The 15,982-nt window shown below is 37.1% G+C and overlaps 1 protein-coding gene across 1 annotated transcript; it reads left to right on the forward strand.

Annotated features, from left to right (window-relative positions):
* The first annotated feature begins 835 nt into the window (after positions 1 to 835).
* Positions 836 to 10,384, forward strand: LOC138329246 (cytochrome P450 3A8-like). Its single transcript, XM_069276079.1, has 14 exons — positions 836 to 1,045; positions 1,519 to 1,615; positions 1,772 to 1,824; positions 2,286 to 2,385; positions 2,803 to 2,919; positions 3,444 to 3,535; positions 4,477 to 4,625; positions 5,017 to 5,141; positions 5,925 to 6,045; positions 6,646 to 6,803; positions 7,107 to 7,195; positions 7,863 to 8,000; positions 8,698 to 8,854; positions 9,508 to 10,384. The coding sequence occupies exons 1-14, from the start codon at positions 846 to 848 to the stop codon at positions 9,586 to 9,588; spliced, it is 1,677 nt and encodes a 558-aa protein (XP_069132180.1). The 5' UTR covers positions 836 to 845; the 3' UTR covers positions 9,589 to 10,384.
* Positions 10,385 to 15,982: the final 5,598 nt, after the last annotated feature.

Raw genomic sequence — 15,982 nt, forward strand, 5'->3', positions numbered from 1 at the left:
ACCAGGGATTTAATGAACTCGTCTACGCAAATTTCATTGGGTTCGTCAATTGCCCTTTTCCCCTGAAAAGCTGTATATCCTCAGTACATGGGTATATTGATGAACACCTGTTGATACGAGAGAAAATGATATATTTAAATTTTGGTAATTTTTTGCTAAGGTTTTGCTTTTGGAAACCATAGAGCGCATCCTTGAATAAAATGTATATTTCTCCTAATAATGTATTGGAAGTGCATACATATTCTCATTAAATAATTAGTTTGTTTAAGGATGTTCAAAGATGAGCTCTACAGGTTCTTAGATAAAAAATTATCAAAAATGGCCAAAATTGTCAAAATTGTCCCATTTGTATAATTGATGCATACTTTCGGATGATAACCATGGCAACTAGAGCTGCAAATTATTAGAAAACAGTCATTAAAGATGAATGAGGTTGGAATATAAGGATTGACTTGAATATAGAACTATAAATAACACAAAAACTAGAGTGTCTTCTTATCGTAAATAGATAGAAAGTGACCATTTGATATAGATACCGGTATTCACCTTCCGATTCAAATTCCGATACAATTACAGTTGTAAACAGACACAAAAATCTCGTTTCCGTAATTACCAAAGAAAATGATTACTTTTAAAACACTGAGCGTGTTGACCGGTACCTGGCCAACATTCACTTAGTAGTACAGGTTTAAGAGATAACTCCCATTTACCCTGATAAAAGCTGCATGATGAAATCTTTCAACACACAACTCTTCCTTTGACATTTAGCGATGACCAGATATTTGTTCTATGTATGATGATGAAACCACGATACTGATTGGATCTTGGTCTACAGTGAAAAAGGTATGGACGTTAGAGGTATGATGAAATCAGTCGACAGACCGGGCAGTATTAAAATTAGCATATATACACAGCATTTCACTATCGGGTGGTATTCACTCTGGTCAGGCTGGACTGAGGGCTTCACTTACAGAATGGAGGTGCTCGGATTGACTGTTCCGTTATGGCTAGTACTAACTCTACTAATCATGGCTCTATATACATAGTAAGTAAACATAAGACAAATAACCTTTATCTGTGTGTGTATTGGTCATACATTGTAACATATAAACTGTGAAGTTTTTCATGACGATAAAGTGGCCATGTACTAAAACTTCAGGGGAAAGCATCACAAAATAATAGTGTAAATTGTGCTGAAAAACAGAAATTGGCCACACACACACACACACAAACAGCCCTAAATACACATGCATGTACCAACTTATCCGGTCTATATTTTGACATATATCAGCATGGTCTGGCAAAGAAAGATAACTCTTGACGAACGATCGATCCATATTTGAGTTTAATCGTTGTAAGCTGTAACGTTATAAACAATAAATATGTATAAAAAGGCTTTACAACTCTTAATACGCCAGAACATCGATAGCCTTGGATAAGGTGTGATACTTATACACGCTACACAAATAGACATATGTATGTCGATACGCTTCTATTGAGTACTCCCTATTGTTACAGTATGATGAGTCGGCATCACGGCACGTTCAAGAAGCTCAGTATCCCAAGACCTTCACTGGTACCCATTCTTGGCAGTCTCAGAGAAATAAAGAAAAAGGTTGGCGATACCATCAATTTACCTGTTGCTGTATATTATAACTGTTATCTTTAATGTTTTATATAGAACGAATAAATATGGAATATGGAAGAATTGTAATTGCTCTTTTTATTCTACTGACGACTCTCTTCACACGAATTATTGTTTCTTTTCTAGGGATTTCAACAATTCCAAAAGGAATGCATGGCGAAATATGGAAAAGTTTGGGGGTATGTGTTCAAAAGTTTTGTTGTTTGAAATTTTTAAAAAATGTTTAAGGAAAATTTTCTCTACAAATGTTAGCGTACAAAATGTACATCTATTCTGTTACCAAAAATATTGTGTATGATAAAAACAAGATATGGCATTGTAGATAGTATCATTTATCCAGAATACAAACTTATATATGTAATAGGATCTTTTGACATTTTGAGCTATTCAACATTTACCACATTTTGCTATTTGATTTTTTTTTTAAATTTTCAACAGAAACGTGTCTTGCCTCATTGAAAACTTTTGTTTTGGCACAAAATCAAAGTATCTACATCATGGACATAGACTCAGCCCGAAAGTTCCGTAAAATATCATCACATCATATAATACAAACGAAATATGCTGTTTTGTTCCATTCTCCATGGCGTTTCATTACATTTTCCGATTTGTGATTTCAATAAATGTGGTTTTCTTTCAGATTTTACGGAGGGCTTACTCCCCAGACACTCGTGGTCGGAGACAAGGACATGTTAAGACAGATTCTTGTGAAAGACTTCTCTAACTTTCCAGATCGAGTAGTAAGAAAGTCTAAGAAATAATCATGTGTCAAAGGAAACACTTTCAACAATATTGTAGGAATGTTCAATTTTCAAGCAAAATTTTTCGATATGCATGTTATTTTTCGTTTCAGAAATACAGCATAGCAATTTGAAGATATTATTTCAATCTACACTATTTAATTTAAACCTTTTTATCGTAATCATAAAATTGATTGTATGAAACCAATAATGGTAATTTTGTTTGACATATTAGTTAGCTCATTTGCGAGTATAGCTATCCATTGTGACGTCATTTTTTGTGGGCGTAATTCACGTCTTTTTCTCCAAAATGTATGACGTTACGCTCCAAACACGTTACGTCACAAATAATACCAACTTGCAAATACAGATGACTCTGTAATAACTTCTTATGACATGTTTTCTTTTCTTTACAAGGTATTTAAAGGTTTCAATGGTGACTTGGAGACATCTCTTAACCATTTAACTGGAGATGACTGGAAACATGTTCGCAACAAGATCACGCCTGTGTTCTCTAGTGGAAAGTTACGCAAGGTAGGTCAATAGGGAGACAATGTTTCTCTTGTAACTATATCCCAGGCAGGTGAGTGATTGTTATTTCACAAATCAAACATTTAGGTAAATGTTCTGTATACCAAACAGCGTTACGTCGAGTCAACATAGTAGCGTCCTCTTGTATCTTAAAAGTCACTCAATAATATTGCAAATTATAATATATAATGATATAAACTTGGTGTTTATCATATCATTAATTCAGATTCTTCACGCTAAATTTTAATATAAGTATACATTCGTTATACATTTTGTCTATCGTGTTTTATTCAAATCAATATCATCATCCTTCTTAGAGAACAAGTTCCATATTCGTTATAACTTAAATATTGCAGATATTCAATAGACGTTCAAGTATAAAAAGAAGCAGGCTTTGCTTTATATAATACTGAGTACAATACTACCCCTAATAACTATTAATTTCAGCATTTTCATATTTAGCAAGGTAACTGAATTCATGACCGATATCCTCCTGACATAAATGCCACTAACATGGTGTGTTACAGATGTTTCAGATGGTGGATCACGCCAGCGACACCTTGGTGGAGTCCCTGAGGAAGAGGCTGAAGGAAGGAGAAGGGATGACGGATATGATGGAGTAGGTCAAACAACTATCAATTATACGGAAAATATTTGCAAAATTAACACTTTAACTTACGTTAAAATATACTGATCTTATCTGGAATTTAAAACCACATATTTTATTGGATATAGAGGTATACCAGGAGCTTTATGGGAAATACCACAATGAACCCAGCACCAATCAACTAATCGATGTGTGGAATAAGCGTTTTAAAAATGCAAACATTCATCATAAACATGACCTATTTATTGATGGTAAAATGGAGTGTTAGCAACACTCTAAAGATCCTTATTTCCCTGTCATATCCAAGTAAAAATAGTTATGTGGCATGCTATGAAAATGTATATGTGGAAGCAACCCACTACGTGAACAATTGGCCAAAAGTTTGAGCTACAGCAAAACATGTTTTGTTATGTACATGTGTGTATTGTTCATTTGGCCTTTGTGGTGAACATCTAATTGTTTGCTATAAACAAATTTATATCAGAGAAAAATTTCGCGGGAAAACTTGAAAGTGAAATAAAGTATTTACCGAATATTGTACACAATGTATATATATATGAATGTTTAAATAAATTGTTATAGGTGATCGTACATAATGGTTTGTCCTATCATTTTTTTCAATTCGGTATGTACTTAAATTATTATTGCCTTCTTTTGAGGGCTCTAGGGTTTCATAGTATTGTTTTGTGATGGCATAGTACCCTCGGCTCGGGTACTATGACATCCCTCGACAATACTATAAGACCAGAGTGCCCTCAAAAGACGGCAAAAATATATAAATGTACAATGGACTGTGGGTAAGATCGCTTGATGGTGAATATATTGTTTACGCAAAAATGAAGTGGTTTACAATGGTTAACAGGGCGTATCATGCATAGCTACAGGTATTCGTTCTGTAACCTAGATCGATGCCATTATTTACATATCTGATACTTTATATTGTTATATTGTAGAGTGTATGGTGGATTTACTATGGACGTGATCTGTTCCACAGCCTTCGGTATCCAAGTGGACTCACAAAAGAACCCTAACGACGAATTCGTTGTCAACGCTAGAAAGTTTATGAATTTGAATTTTTCCTCCCCGATTATATTGATTTTAAGTAAGTGCGTGTTTGCTTAAACTGCTCATCCATTTATAGTCAATTATTTTTTTACAATACCTTAAAATTACGTCATGGCGCATGGACATTGCACAAACAACTGGAACTGGTTTTTAATTCGAATATGTAGCCCGGCTTTTTATTAGTAAACTTGTGTAGTTTTTTAATTAGAAATTTCATGTTATAAGCGCAAAATTGTTATATGGATTTTGATTGAAATCAAAGGCATGGTATGGTACATGTAATGTTATGTAAAAAAAATTAATTTTAAAGGTCATGACCTATCGGGAAATCAAGTGATGTGATGCCAATGGCATTGGCATTGTAATTATTCCTTTCATTGAACTAGAGTTGTTAGGTGAGAGTTGTCTTTCTTGTGTTTCCGGATTAGTATTCCTACCCAGACTCGGCTTCCTGATGCCTCTCCTTGGCTTGTCCTTCGCTGATAAAGGTGTACAGGCGTTTTTCCGAAAAGTAACAATAAAACTTCTCAATGAACGTGTTGCTGGAAATAAGGTAAAGAATAGATACGTGATCGATGGGATTGTTACAAAGAATTTAAATAAGAATTCACTCAGGCTTATTCTTTTACATAACCAAGAAGCAAAATATGGCATAAATGTATTGTTCTACATTTCTTATGAAACATATAACATAAAATATTGACAAATTCCACGTCATTGTAAAGTATTTTAATTGATACCGTTGAAATTACAAATCGTTGATCAATACGATAAAGCAGGTACATGTATACGTTGTACCCTTACCCGAGCCAAAGTCACGCACGCTAAACAAATGAACTACATAACCACTGAGGAGGTGATAAAATGATTTTTAGGCAAGACAATTCACCTAATAAGGTAAACACACTACTGTCAGAGCGATTTGAGCAGTTCTAGACAAAAGTTGCATTATTTTACGTGCAAGGGACAGGGTTCGGCATACAAGACTTTTGACCACAATGTGTAATGGCGGACACCGAGCGAGTTTGAATATTTCACACACATTTCAACACCATGGGCTTTTCTGGCATATCACAGTAAAACCGACTGATCTAATTTCCATTAGAACGGGTTTGTTTCCAATATATGGACAAATTTTAATGTTCTCTTAGACCGAATTGTCCCTTTAAATAAGAACAGCACATACTTTATTCATCAAATACACTTCAATTCATAACATTTCGCAAAAAAGCTCAACAACAGATAACCATAACGGTCCCTTTTTAATCAAAACTACAAAAAAAAACCTAGAAAATCAGTTAAAGTAAAGTCTTTCAAACGTGTTTATAATTTTCAGGAAAAAGCAGATTTCCTTCAGTTGATGAAAAATATACAAGAAAACAAAGATGACGATGCCAAAGAAGATGGCAGCGAACCGTTTAGAGGAAATAAGCTACCGTCATCATGGTCAAGAAAAGGTAAACAATAAAGAAATATGCTGATAAAATAGTTAAATCAGGACGCACTCTGATTAAAAGCATTTGTCTTTGACTTTGTTTACTAAGTTTTACGCCAGAGGCAATGAAGGCAACCAACAAGTCATGAACATAATGGTTTTGGTAAGATTTAAATCCAGAAAATTGTTTGGTTTGGTTTTCAACATAAATGCAGTGGAACGACTGTCTCGCACATTGTCAGTATAATGTGACCCGGTGGGTTTTATTGTTTGGTGACTTCGGTGGTATGCTTCAGTGAGAGATCTCTATAAAAAGGGCAAGAACTCCACTATTACACAATTACATAGCGACTTATCACGAATATACTGCCGCATCTCATACCATACAATTATTAACACGAAACGCATTGCATACAATGGAAGCCGTCCTTTGGTAACCTTAGCTGTTCAGTAGGACGTTGAACCCAACCAACCAACACTTTTAATTTCAGGTATACTGGTACACATTATCTAATTATCAGAATTATAGCTCAGATAACATACATATGATACACTGAGCTTTATTATTGACGTTCACTCTGAATAAGACTTTTATGTAAGTAATTTCTCTATTACACAACAGATATCACGTTTGATGAAATTCTTGGAAACGCTGAGATCTTTTTCTTCGGAGGCTACGAGACTACTACTATAGCCTTATCAATGGCGTCCTATTATCTCGCTATACATCCGGAGTACCAGGACAAACTAAGACAGGAAATCTCGGACAAGATCGGCTCGGTATGGACACTGTTTCACATACTTCTTCCTGTATTATACTGAACCAACAGTTTATTTTGTAGTGATTATTTTTTGTCATCCATTGTCTTGTGTTTGGGATTGGAAGGCCATTGTAGACATGTTCGGTTTGCCGAGTCTCTCTCACATCCCTATTGTCTCATTGGGAACGTTTGTTTATGGCAATGCTTCCTCACAGTGCGAACCTTGACTAAAATGCAAACAAAATTACCCTGTAACTGCTTTCAACTGTATTTTAGTTGGTTTTATGATCGACAATTAGTGTCTATGTTTCTATATTCACAGAGTCCCCTGACATACGAAAATGTTCGTCAAATCGAATACCTGGAAATGGTCATCAATGAAACCCTTCGAATCAACCCTCCCTTTACATTGTAAGTGTTTACATTGGGGACACAGAGATTGCTGATAGATTCGTTTTATACAAGTAGCTATATCGGCATGCAACATCTACCTTTCCAAGAAAAATAATGAAAACGATGTTAAGTAAATTCGGTTGTTTACTAAAGTATGAGAAGTTCTGAAGTAGTTCATAAATAACTTGATTGTTTTGATTTTGTTTTTGATTTTGTTGTTGTTGATTTTTTATGTATTTATAAAATTTTGTTTCCATATGTATTGGCTGTTTCTGATTAAGGAACCCTTGTTTTGTTTTATTAATTTTCAAATGATGGTCGGCAATAAAATCTTGTGAACTATTACACTGGCAATACATAAAGCTGTAACACATACACATCCTCGATATTGCAGGAGTTACTACCATTGTCGTTATAGCCCCAGCCATGGACTATGCCATAGCAAAATTGAAAGCATTTCAAGAGAAAAAAGATTTAATAGGGAGCGACGCCTAACTTCAAAGTAATACTACCGTTATTCGATTCTTCTTATATGCATCAAAGGTTTATCATCTGTTGTCGCACACACATATAGCCTTCAGTTTTGATATGACATAGTCCAGTGCTGGATATAACGACAGTGATAGCAACCCATGCAGTATTGAGGGTGATACACCAATTAATACCAATGGTTCTGCTATCACAGCACAGATAGGGTGTGCCAGAGAGATACTGTGATCAATGGTGTCCAGATCCCGGCCGGTATGAACATATCCATCCCGATTTATTGTATACACCACGATCCGGATAATTGGCAGGATCCGGACAAGTTCCTGCCAGAAAGGTACGTGCATATTTTGACGTTATTAAAGTGACAAATAACACACAAGTCAAACTGAAATGACATATTTAAGTCAAACTAAACAATTAGAAACCAATGTAAAGTCTAGAGCGGTGTGACTATGTTTTACAGCCAATGACACATATTTGGCGGTGTACGCGCTTTTGTATGTAGTCTACGAATCGTCCTTCGAAGGTATTAGCCACTGATTATACTAGTGATTTGCTTGTATATCACTTCTTCGTTGTAGTTGATAAAAGGTGTATAGGCATCGGGCGCAACTTTAGATATTGCTTTTGCCTCATAGATTGTTGTGTTGCCTGTAAATTTTGGCAAAATATGCAAACAATTGTACATTTGAATTAAACGAGTCCACTGCGCCGGTAGATATTTCTGTCACCAAATAACCATACCATCATGTTTACTAGATATGTTCACTTTTGCATACACGATAAGGTCAACGGAGATAAGACACCTCAATACTCCTGATCAAATAGGCTAAGTAATGGATTTCCGTGGAAAACATATTTTACAATATTTTAATGGCCTTTGTGGAATAATACTACATTTATATAAATGTTTAATCTGTTGATCTTTAATGACTATCTTCAAACATACAGGTTTTCTCACTGCCACTCCAACCAAAAGTTTTAAAATTTTAACTAAATTATAAAAATGATTACACCTTTTTTACATACAGGTTTGCTGACAAAGACAACCTTGACCCCCTGACCTTTCTTCCGTTTGGGTACGGACCGCGGACGTGTATTGGGATGAGGCTGGCCTTTATGGAGATGAAAATGTCGCTTGCTAAAGTCATCCGAAATTTCCGCCTTTCTGTTTGCAGTGAAACTAAGGTAATCATTGTGTTTTACTTTTACTGGGGCCGCGGTGGCCGAGTGGTTAAGATGTACCGACATATTACCACATGCCCTCGCGAGTTCGAATCCCATGTGGGGCAGTTGCCAGGTACTGGCCGCTGGTCGGTGGTTTTCTCCGGGTACTCCGGCTTTCCTCCACCAACAAACCTGGCACGTCTTTAAATGACCCTGGCTGTTAATAGGACGTTAAACTAATCAAACCAAACCAATTTTATTTTTACGACCTACGTTGTCTTGTTGCTCCAACAAAGCATATACCGTAGTCAGTTATCTAAACGGGCCATATTTTTGTGGTTTTAAAACGATAAAATTATGTTTTAAAAGTTTCACATTTACGCAATCTAGCTTTCATGTTATATATGATTCAACAATGTCTCGATATATAGCAGGTCACGTTTTGGCGGCCATACATAACCGGCTTTGCGGAAATGCTTGCAGTTATTTTTTACATATATGGAAATTCTCAACAAATAATACTTTTCTGTCTTTAGGTATTTGAGTACGCACAATGTAGATAAACTCGCCTTCGGGATAAACTTTTATATTTCAATCTTTAATTATATGCTAGCTCTCTAAACTTGAGGGTGTATAATACTTAGTTGAATAATCGCAAACTTTTTATATTTGAGGTACCACCTGAATTCATGAAGATAGGAATTCTGAAGCCAAAGTCCGTTAATCTCAAAGTGGAGAAAATTGGGTCAAAGTGAACTGGAGAAAAGTGGATTATAGTCAGCTGGAGAAAATTGGGTCATAATGAGCTGGAGACAAATGGGTCTTAGTGAGCTGGAGAAAATTGGGTCATAATGAGCTGGAGAAAATTGGGTCATAATGAGCTGGAGAAAATTGGGTCATAATGCATTGGAGAAAATTTGGTCATAGTGTGCTCGAGAAAATGGGGTCATAGTGAGCTGGAGAAAATGGGATCATAATGAACTGGAGAAAACTGGGTCATAAAGAGCTGGAGGAAATGGGTTCATAACGACCTGGAAAAAATTGGGTCATAATGAGCTGGAGAAAATGGGTTCATAACGACCTGGAAAAAATTGGGTCATAATGAACTGGAAAAACACAGGTCATAGTGAGCTAGAGAAAATCGGGTCATAATGACCTGGAGAAAATTGGGTTGTACTGAGCTGTAGAAAATCGGGTTATTGTGAGGTGGACTGAAAGTTAAGAATGAGATCTACGCTTTACATAAACATACGATCCGTCATGTTCAGACATAGTTGTCTCGGTGGCTTTGAAAATAACGGCAATCGAATGTCAACTTGCATATATAACACAATCTAATTTGTATTATTGAAGGACTAAAATAAGTTTGATAACTTGTGTCGAGTCCAATTGTATATTTCAGATAAAATACAATACAGTTTTGTATGTTCAATCCCCAAGTAACATTATTTGTACGATATAAATGTTAAGTGTAAAGCTATCTAAATGACAACATCAACCAACCAACATAAAGACTGGGCAAATTTAATAAACATTTACACATAAAATTATTACAAGTAAAGCTATCTAAATGACAACATCAACCAACCAACATAAAGACTGGGCAAATTTAATAAACATTTACACATAAAATTATTACAAGTCAATATCCATTGACAGTAAAAATAAAATAAATTAATTGTACATATAGAGAAAAATTGAAAAGTTGAAATGTCTAAAAAACTTTAACCCCCTACATTATATGGAGAGAACTATCTATAGTAATACCACTATGGAGATAGGAAGCAATGCGAATAATATTACCCTAGTGGGCAAGCAAAAGGGGATGGGAGGGTGGGTTAAAAAGATATTTAATGGCCCACCAAGCGTACTCCCATACTGCATGGAGCTATGCATTGTAACAGCGTGCACATGGCTGTAAAACTGTTCTACTACTTAGAGAGCATCGCAAGGGGGTAACTCTAACCGCCATGTCCGGAAAAGGCCCCAGAGGCCTGTATATTTTTACAGTCTTACAAAATTTAATTTTACCAAAATTATCACTTTGCACGATATAAATGTTAAGTGTAAAGCTATCTAAATGACAACAGCAACCAACCAACATAAAGACTGGGCAAATTCAATAAACATTTACACATTTAATTATTACAAGTCAATATACATTGACAGTAAAAATAAAATAAATTGATTGTACATATAGAGAAAAATTGAAAAGTTGAAATGCCTAAAAAAAGTAGATATGATAGGACCAGTATTTGGCCTTAATTTTTCAGGCCGAAAAAATATTAACTCTGATCCAAATCAATTTCACATCAATAAATACTCTCATACTTGCCATTCATCAAAACATAACTTTTCATAACCATGTACACGATGTGCTGCACCTATGACGTCATCAAATTGATGATTTTCCTCTTCTCGTCAAATTTTGCTAGAAATTTATCATCTTTAGGTTAGAAAAGGCTCGAAATGGATTTGGCCGCCACCTTGGAGCAACTTTATATTTTGCATGAGTATGCGTAAATATAGGTTACACAACGTGTGAAAATCTCTTTCTGCTCCACGAAGGCGGCCACATTCATTTTTAGAGAAAACCACTTAAAAAGTATATTTTTCAAGGATTTTTGTGAAAAATGGCGGGAAACTGCATGTTGATGACGTCATAGTGAACATAACTGGCACATGCGGGATATTTTCGGGATGTAATGTGTTAGCAAATGTATTCAACTGTTATATGGCAAAATATATTGTTCTTTACTGGATAACTAATTTTGGGGACATATTCGAGTCTTAACGTACCTTCTCCTTTAACCCCAAGCCCAGTGAAAATTGGTTGATTAGTGAAGTAATTGGTTAAAGAAAAAAATAGTTATGGTATATGTACAAATGGAAAAATAGGGAGACAGCCAGGCGTGGTTAGCTTGTGCACAAAACATCAATTCAACGCAACTGATTTTGTAAATTCTTGCATAGTACGCAATTTTACATCATTGTCATGTTCTATATATCTATAGACAGCTTCACTGGACCAAAGACCAATATGCTTGATAACGTCCACAGGAACACCTAGTTTGTTGAGCCACGTGGCTCCACCTCTACGGAAAGAATGTCCTTTGATATTCGAGGATGGAATGCCGGCCTTTGTCAAGCAGCCATGAAGCAAACTGAGAAAAGTTCTATAACACAGGGCCGACCCATCGTTCTGAAGAAACAAAGGGCCCAAACGGTCTGCAGACTTGGAGAACTGTAATAATACTAGAATAGCATTTGCTGGACATAATACACTAGATTTTTCTAATTTGGGGAGGTACACTTCCACTACTTCCTCCCTATATTGAATTGTCTTTGTCCAACGGAGAAAAATGATGAACCCCCATTCACAGGCTAAAACATACACTCTCCATAGATCTCTATCCTTGTTGAAGGCTTGGCGAACTACCACATTACCTGGCCGTAGTAGGCCAAAAAAAGCTACTAAGCATGCACACCAAAAGGATATGTCTTGTAGGTTGTCCATACTTAGAGTTGAATGTATTGCTTGTAGAATTTGAGGTGTAATAACATCAACAGGCTTTTGCGCGACACCCAACACACGTTTAACTCCGGATAACTCCGTTTGCAGGTGGTAGTCTCCCTTTAGGGGATCAGGTAATTTGAACACTTGTGAAGGTGAGTGATTATGTTGAGGTATTGTCTAACTGTACTAAAACGAAAGTGCTTTACCGATACCAGATAGGCGATATACATCTGTAAGGTAGCAGACACAGCTTGAACAGGTGTTAGACGAAACTGCGCACAGAATTCCACATAGCACCTCAGATGTGTAGTATACGTCGCCGCCGTTGAATTAGCCCAACGCCCTTCTTTTCAGGTCTTCGGCCACTCCCTGGAGGGACTCTGCTGTTGAACCACCTGTAATTCACAAACGACAAAGACATATGGTGAGTGAGTTCCTCTACTGTGAATGGTTCAAATTGGAGGGATGGTATTAAATTGTACAGGTGTGTCAGTTTTTGTGGCTCATGTAACCTAGAACATGTGTCTGCAATCACATTATATACACCGGGGAAGTACACACGCTTCAAAGTGAAATTGTAAAAGGCACAAAACCAGAAGAGAATTCACAGTAGAAACATGCCTGTGTGGCTTCGACAAGATCCTTTATTAATCCATGCTGCTGCGGACCTATTGTCTGTGTAGATAAGTATTTTTTTGGTCTTTTAATTGAGAACACCAGCGACAAATTGCTAGGTAAATAGCGACTAGCTCCTTCACATTAATGTGTTCTGATTTAAGTGGTGGTAAATCAAGATTCCAATTAGTATAATAATAGTCTCCACAAAAATAACCTCCCGCACCATGATCACAGGCATCAGTTTGTAATGAAATTGCAGGTTTTGTGTCTAGAATTTTGCAGGTACCATTGAACTGGCTAATAAAGGTAGACCACCAGAATATGTCCTGATAAAACTCTGAGGATAGCAGCACTTTGTGGTGACGGTGTTTGATGGAATCTTTCATGTTGATGATACGTCTTAAAAATGTGCGACCACCACAGATTACTTGAGCAGCCCAATTAAGCTTCCCACACAGTGTTTCGAGTTGGGCTTTACTAGCACGGCGCTTTCTATAATACGACAATAAAAGAGTTGAGAACTCTGCAAGTTTGTTTGGCGGTAATTCAAATGTCATTTGGATGCTGTCGATGATGATACCAAGAAAACAAATCCTAGTATTTGGACCCGCTACTTTGGAGTAGTTTATGGAAAAATCTAATCTGCGTAAAATGGTGATCAGTCTATAGAGGGCTTTTGAACACGCCGAGAAAGTCTTCCCAAAGATTAGAAAATCGTCCAAGTACGCAATAACAGTAATGCCATATTTAGCCTTTAAAATCCGACATACTGCACTGCTGAGTCGTTGAAAAATCTGCGGGCTCTTAGCAACCCCAAAAGGGAGCCTAGAATCGTAAAGGTAAGTCGGAGATGAGTCACCTGTTAATATCCATTTTAATCCTGAATCCTGTGGCTGAATAGTTTGACGGATAAATAGGTACAGACCTGTACGCAGCACTAAGGTCAACTTTGGCTAGGTAGCAACCCCGAGTTATGTGTGTATCTACTTCACGGAGGTCCATATATGAACAGGAACAGTCTGTCGTGATATGATCATTTGGAGAAAGACATGATGGCCTGCTCGCATCATGAATCAGACGTATTTTGTTATCCGATTTTGGAATCGCGCCCAATGCACTGATAATTCGCGGTTTTTCACTACAAACAACATAGTTACCTTGGATAATCTCAGTGTGAACTTGTTTTTCAACCAAGTCATGGTATTTAACACATGATGAATAATTGTCATTTTTAACATCAATAATATTGTTCATGTCTAGCTCATTGTCGAATAAATCGAATACATTTTTACACCACTTAATATGTAGTCCCTATCAAAATCATGCTGATCGAGTAAGTCATTCCAGCTACTATAATTCAGAGGACCTAAATTGTCACTTAATCTAGGCGCTGGACTCTGAATATCTACTTTTTTGACTCCGCGTTGACTGGGTGTTTAGTGGCCGGATGGTCTCGCGAAAAACACATAGAACAATTATGAGCTTATTTGCAGTTTGTCGAAACACGGTCACAATTCTCAACGTTGAATCGTCGACAAATGTCTTTGCCGTTGGGTAGGAATGGACCTTTCTGGCATTTTGAAGCTGGAGAACGTCCATTTGGACTGTCTTAGTATAGTATAGATGTAATTTACCTGCATTAGGTTTAAGGATTAACTGGAAGTCCTGAATGTCACGACGTGGAGAACCCCAAGGGAAGCCGTCCTTGCACTGTGCCTCGCGATATTCCTTGTCATACAAGGTGACACTACCCCTGGCATAACGACTGAATAGACGCAATGTATTTTGGGTGTGTTTGATGTATTGTACTACCTCTGGGGTCTTTATTTCACCATTGTTGATCATGTGTAATAAAATTCCCAGGCTACCATATCCCCACTGTTCTACGGACAATTGGTGGACTTCGGGACGTGGTTTCCGATTGAATTTTATGCCGTTGTCCGTTATGGTAATGCCCTCCTCGCGAATCGAGGGTTCTTCCCAAACAAAATCTTTGACTTTGTATGCTTTTATTGACTGACAGTTTTGGGGCGTTTCGTTGATACCTGACACACCTAACATATCACATAGTGTTTTAAAAGATTCAGCGTTAGTGAAGTGACCATTTTTGTCAACGTTTATCTGGCCCTGGGTATCAACACTTGGCCTAACTTGTTCAAGTTGTTGGGAGACTCTGTCCGACGTCTGGTCTTTTGTAACCAATTTGGTCTGCATATCGGCGATCCTTTGTTTTGTTTGTTCAATGTCCGACATTAGTTTTATTTTTTTTCTCCTCTGCTTGCAGATCTACCAGTTGTTTTTTCCAATATGTCGGTTTCCCGCGTAATTGCGCTAGGCCTAGCCTGTGAGAGTCATGCACCACGTGTTTTCCTCGTCCGAGGGATTTTGAAACTGGCCCAGGCAAAGTTCGTATTTTGGGGGTTACATCTTGCTCGGACCCCTTTTCCGCGTTGCACCATGTCAAATCGAGGTGTTCCTCTTCGGATGTCTCCGAATCCTGAAGGGCCTCGTGTACCACGGCCGCCACCATTTGAAAAAAAAATGTTCCGGTTTTGTCAGAATCAAACGCTGACTTTGGGCTTCCTAAAACTCTGGATACACGTATTTTTTCCCGTGGTCTTAATTCCATGTCATAAACAGTTCATGTTGGTGATACTTCTTTGATAACATCTCTAAAAAGATATTTAATGGCCCACCAAGCGAACTCCCATACTGCATGGAGCTATACGTTGTAACAGCGTGCACATGGCTGTAAAACTGTTCTACTACTTAGATAGACTGGTTCTCTTCCCTTAGTTCTCTACTCTCCGCCAGGCTGCGCTCCGCTCACTAGGGACCGGTAGCGGGTAACCATGATTGGTCAATCTACATATCCGGTTCGCTGGCATCACTGTTTTTAGACGTGGGAAACCCCCTTACGCACGAAGCGACGGATCTTAACCTAAAGAATAAATAATTCATTTGAATAATACAAAAACAAAAGTAAATTAGGTTTTCAGTTTTGAAATTATTTC

Source organism: Argopecten irradians, chromosome 8, assembly GCF_041381155.1.
Source record: "Argopecten irradians isolate NY chromosome 8, Ai_NY, whole genome shotgun sequence".
Lineage (NCBI taxonomy): Eukaryota > Metazoa > Mollusca > Bivalvia > Pectinida > Pectinidae > Argopecten > Argopecten irradians.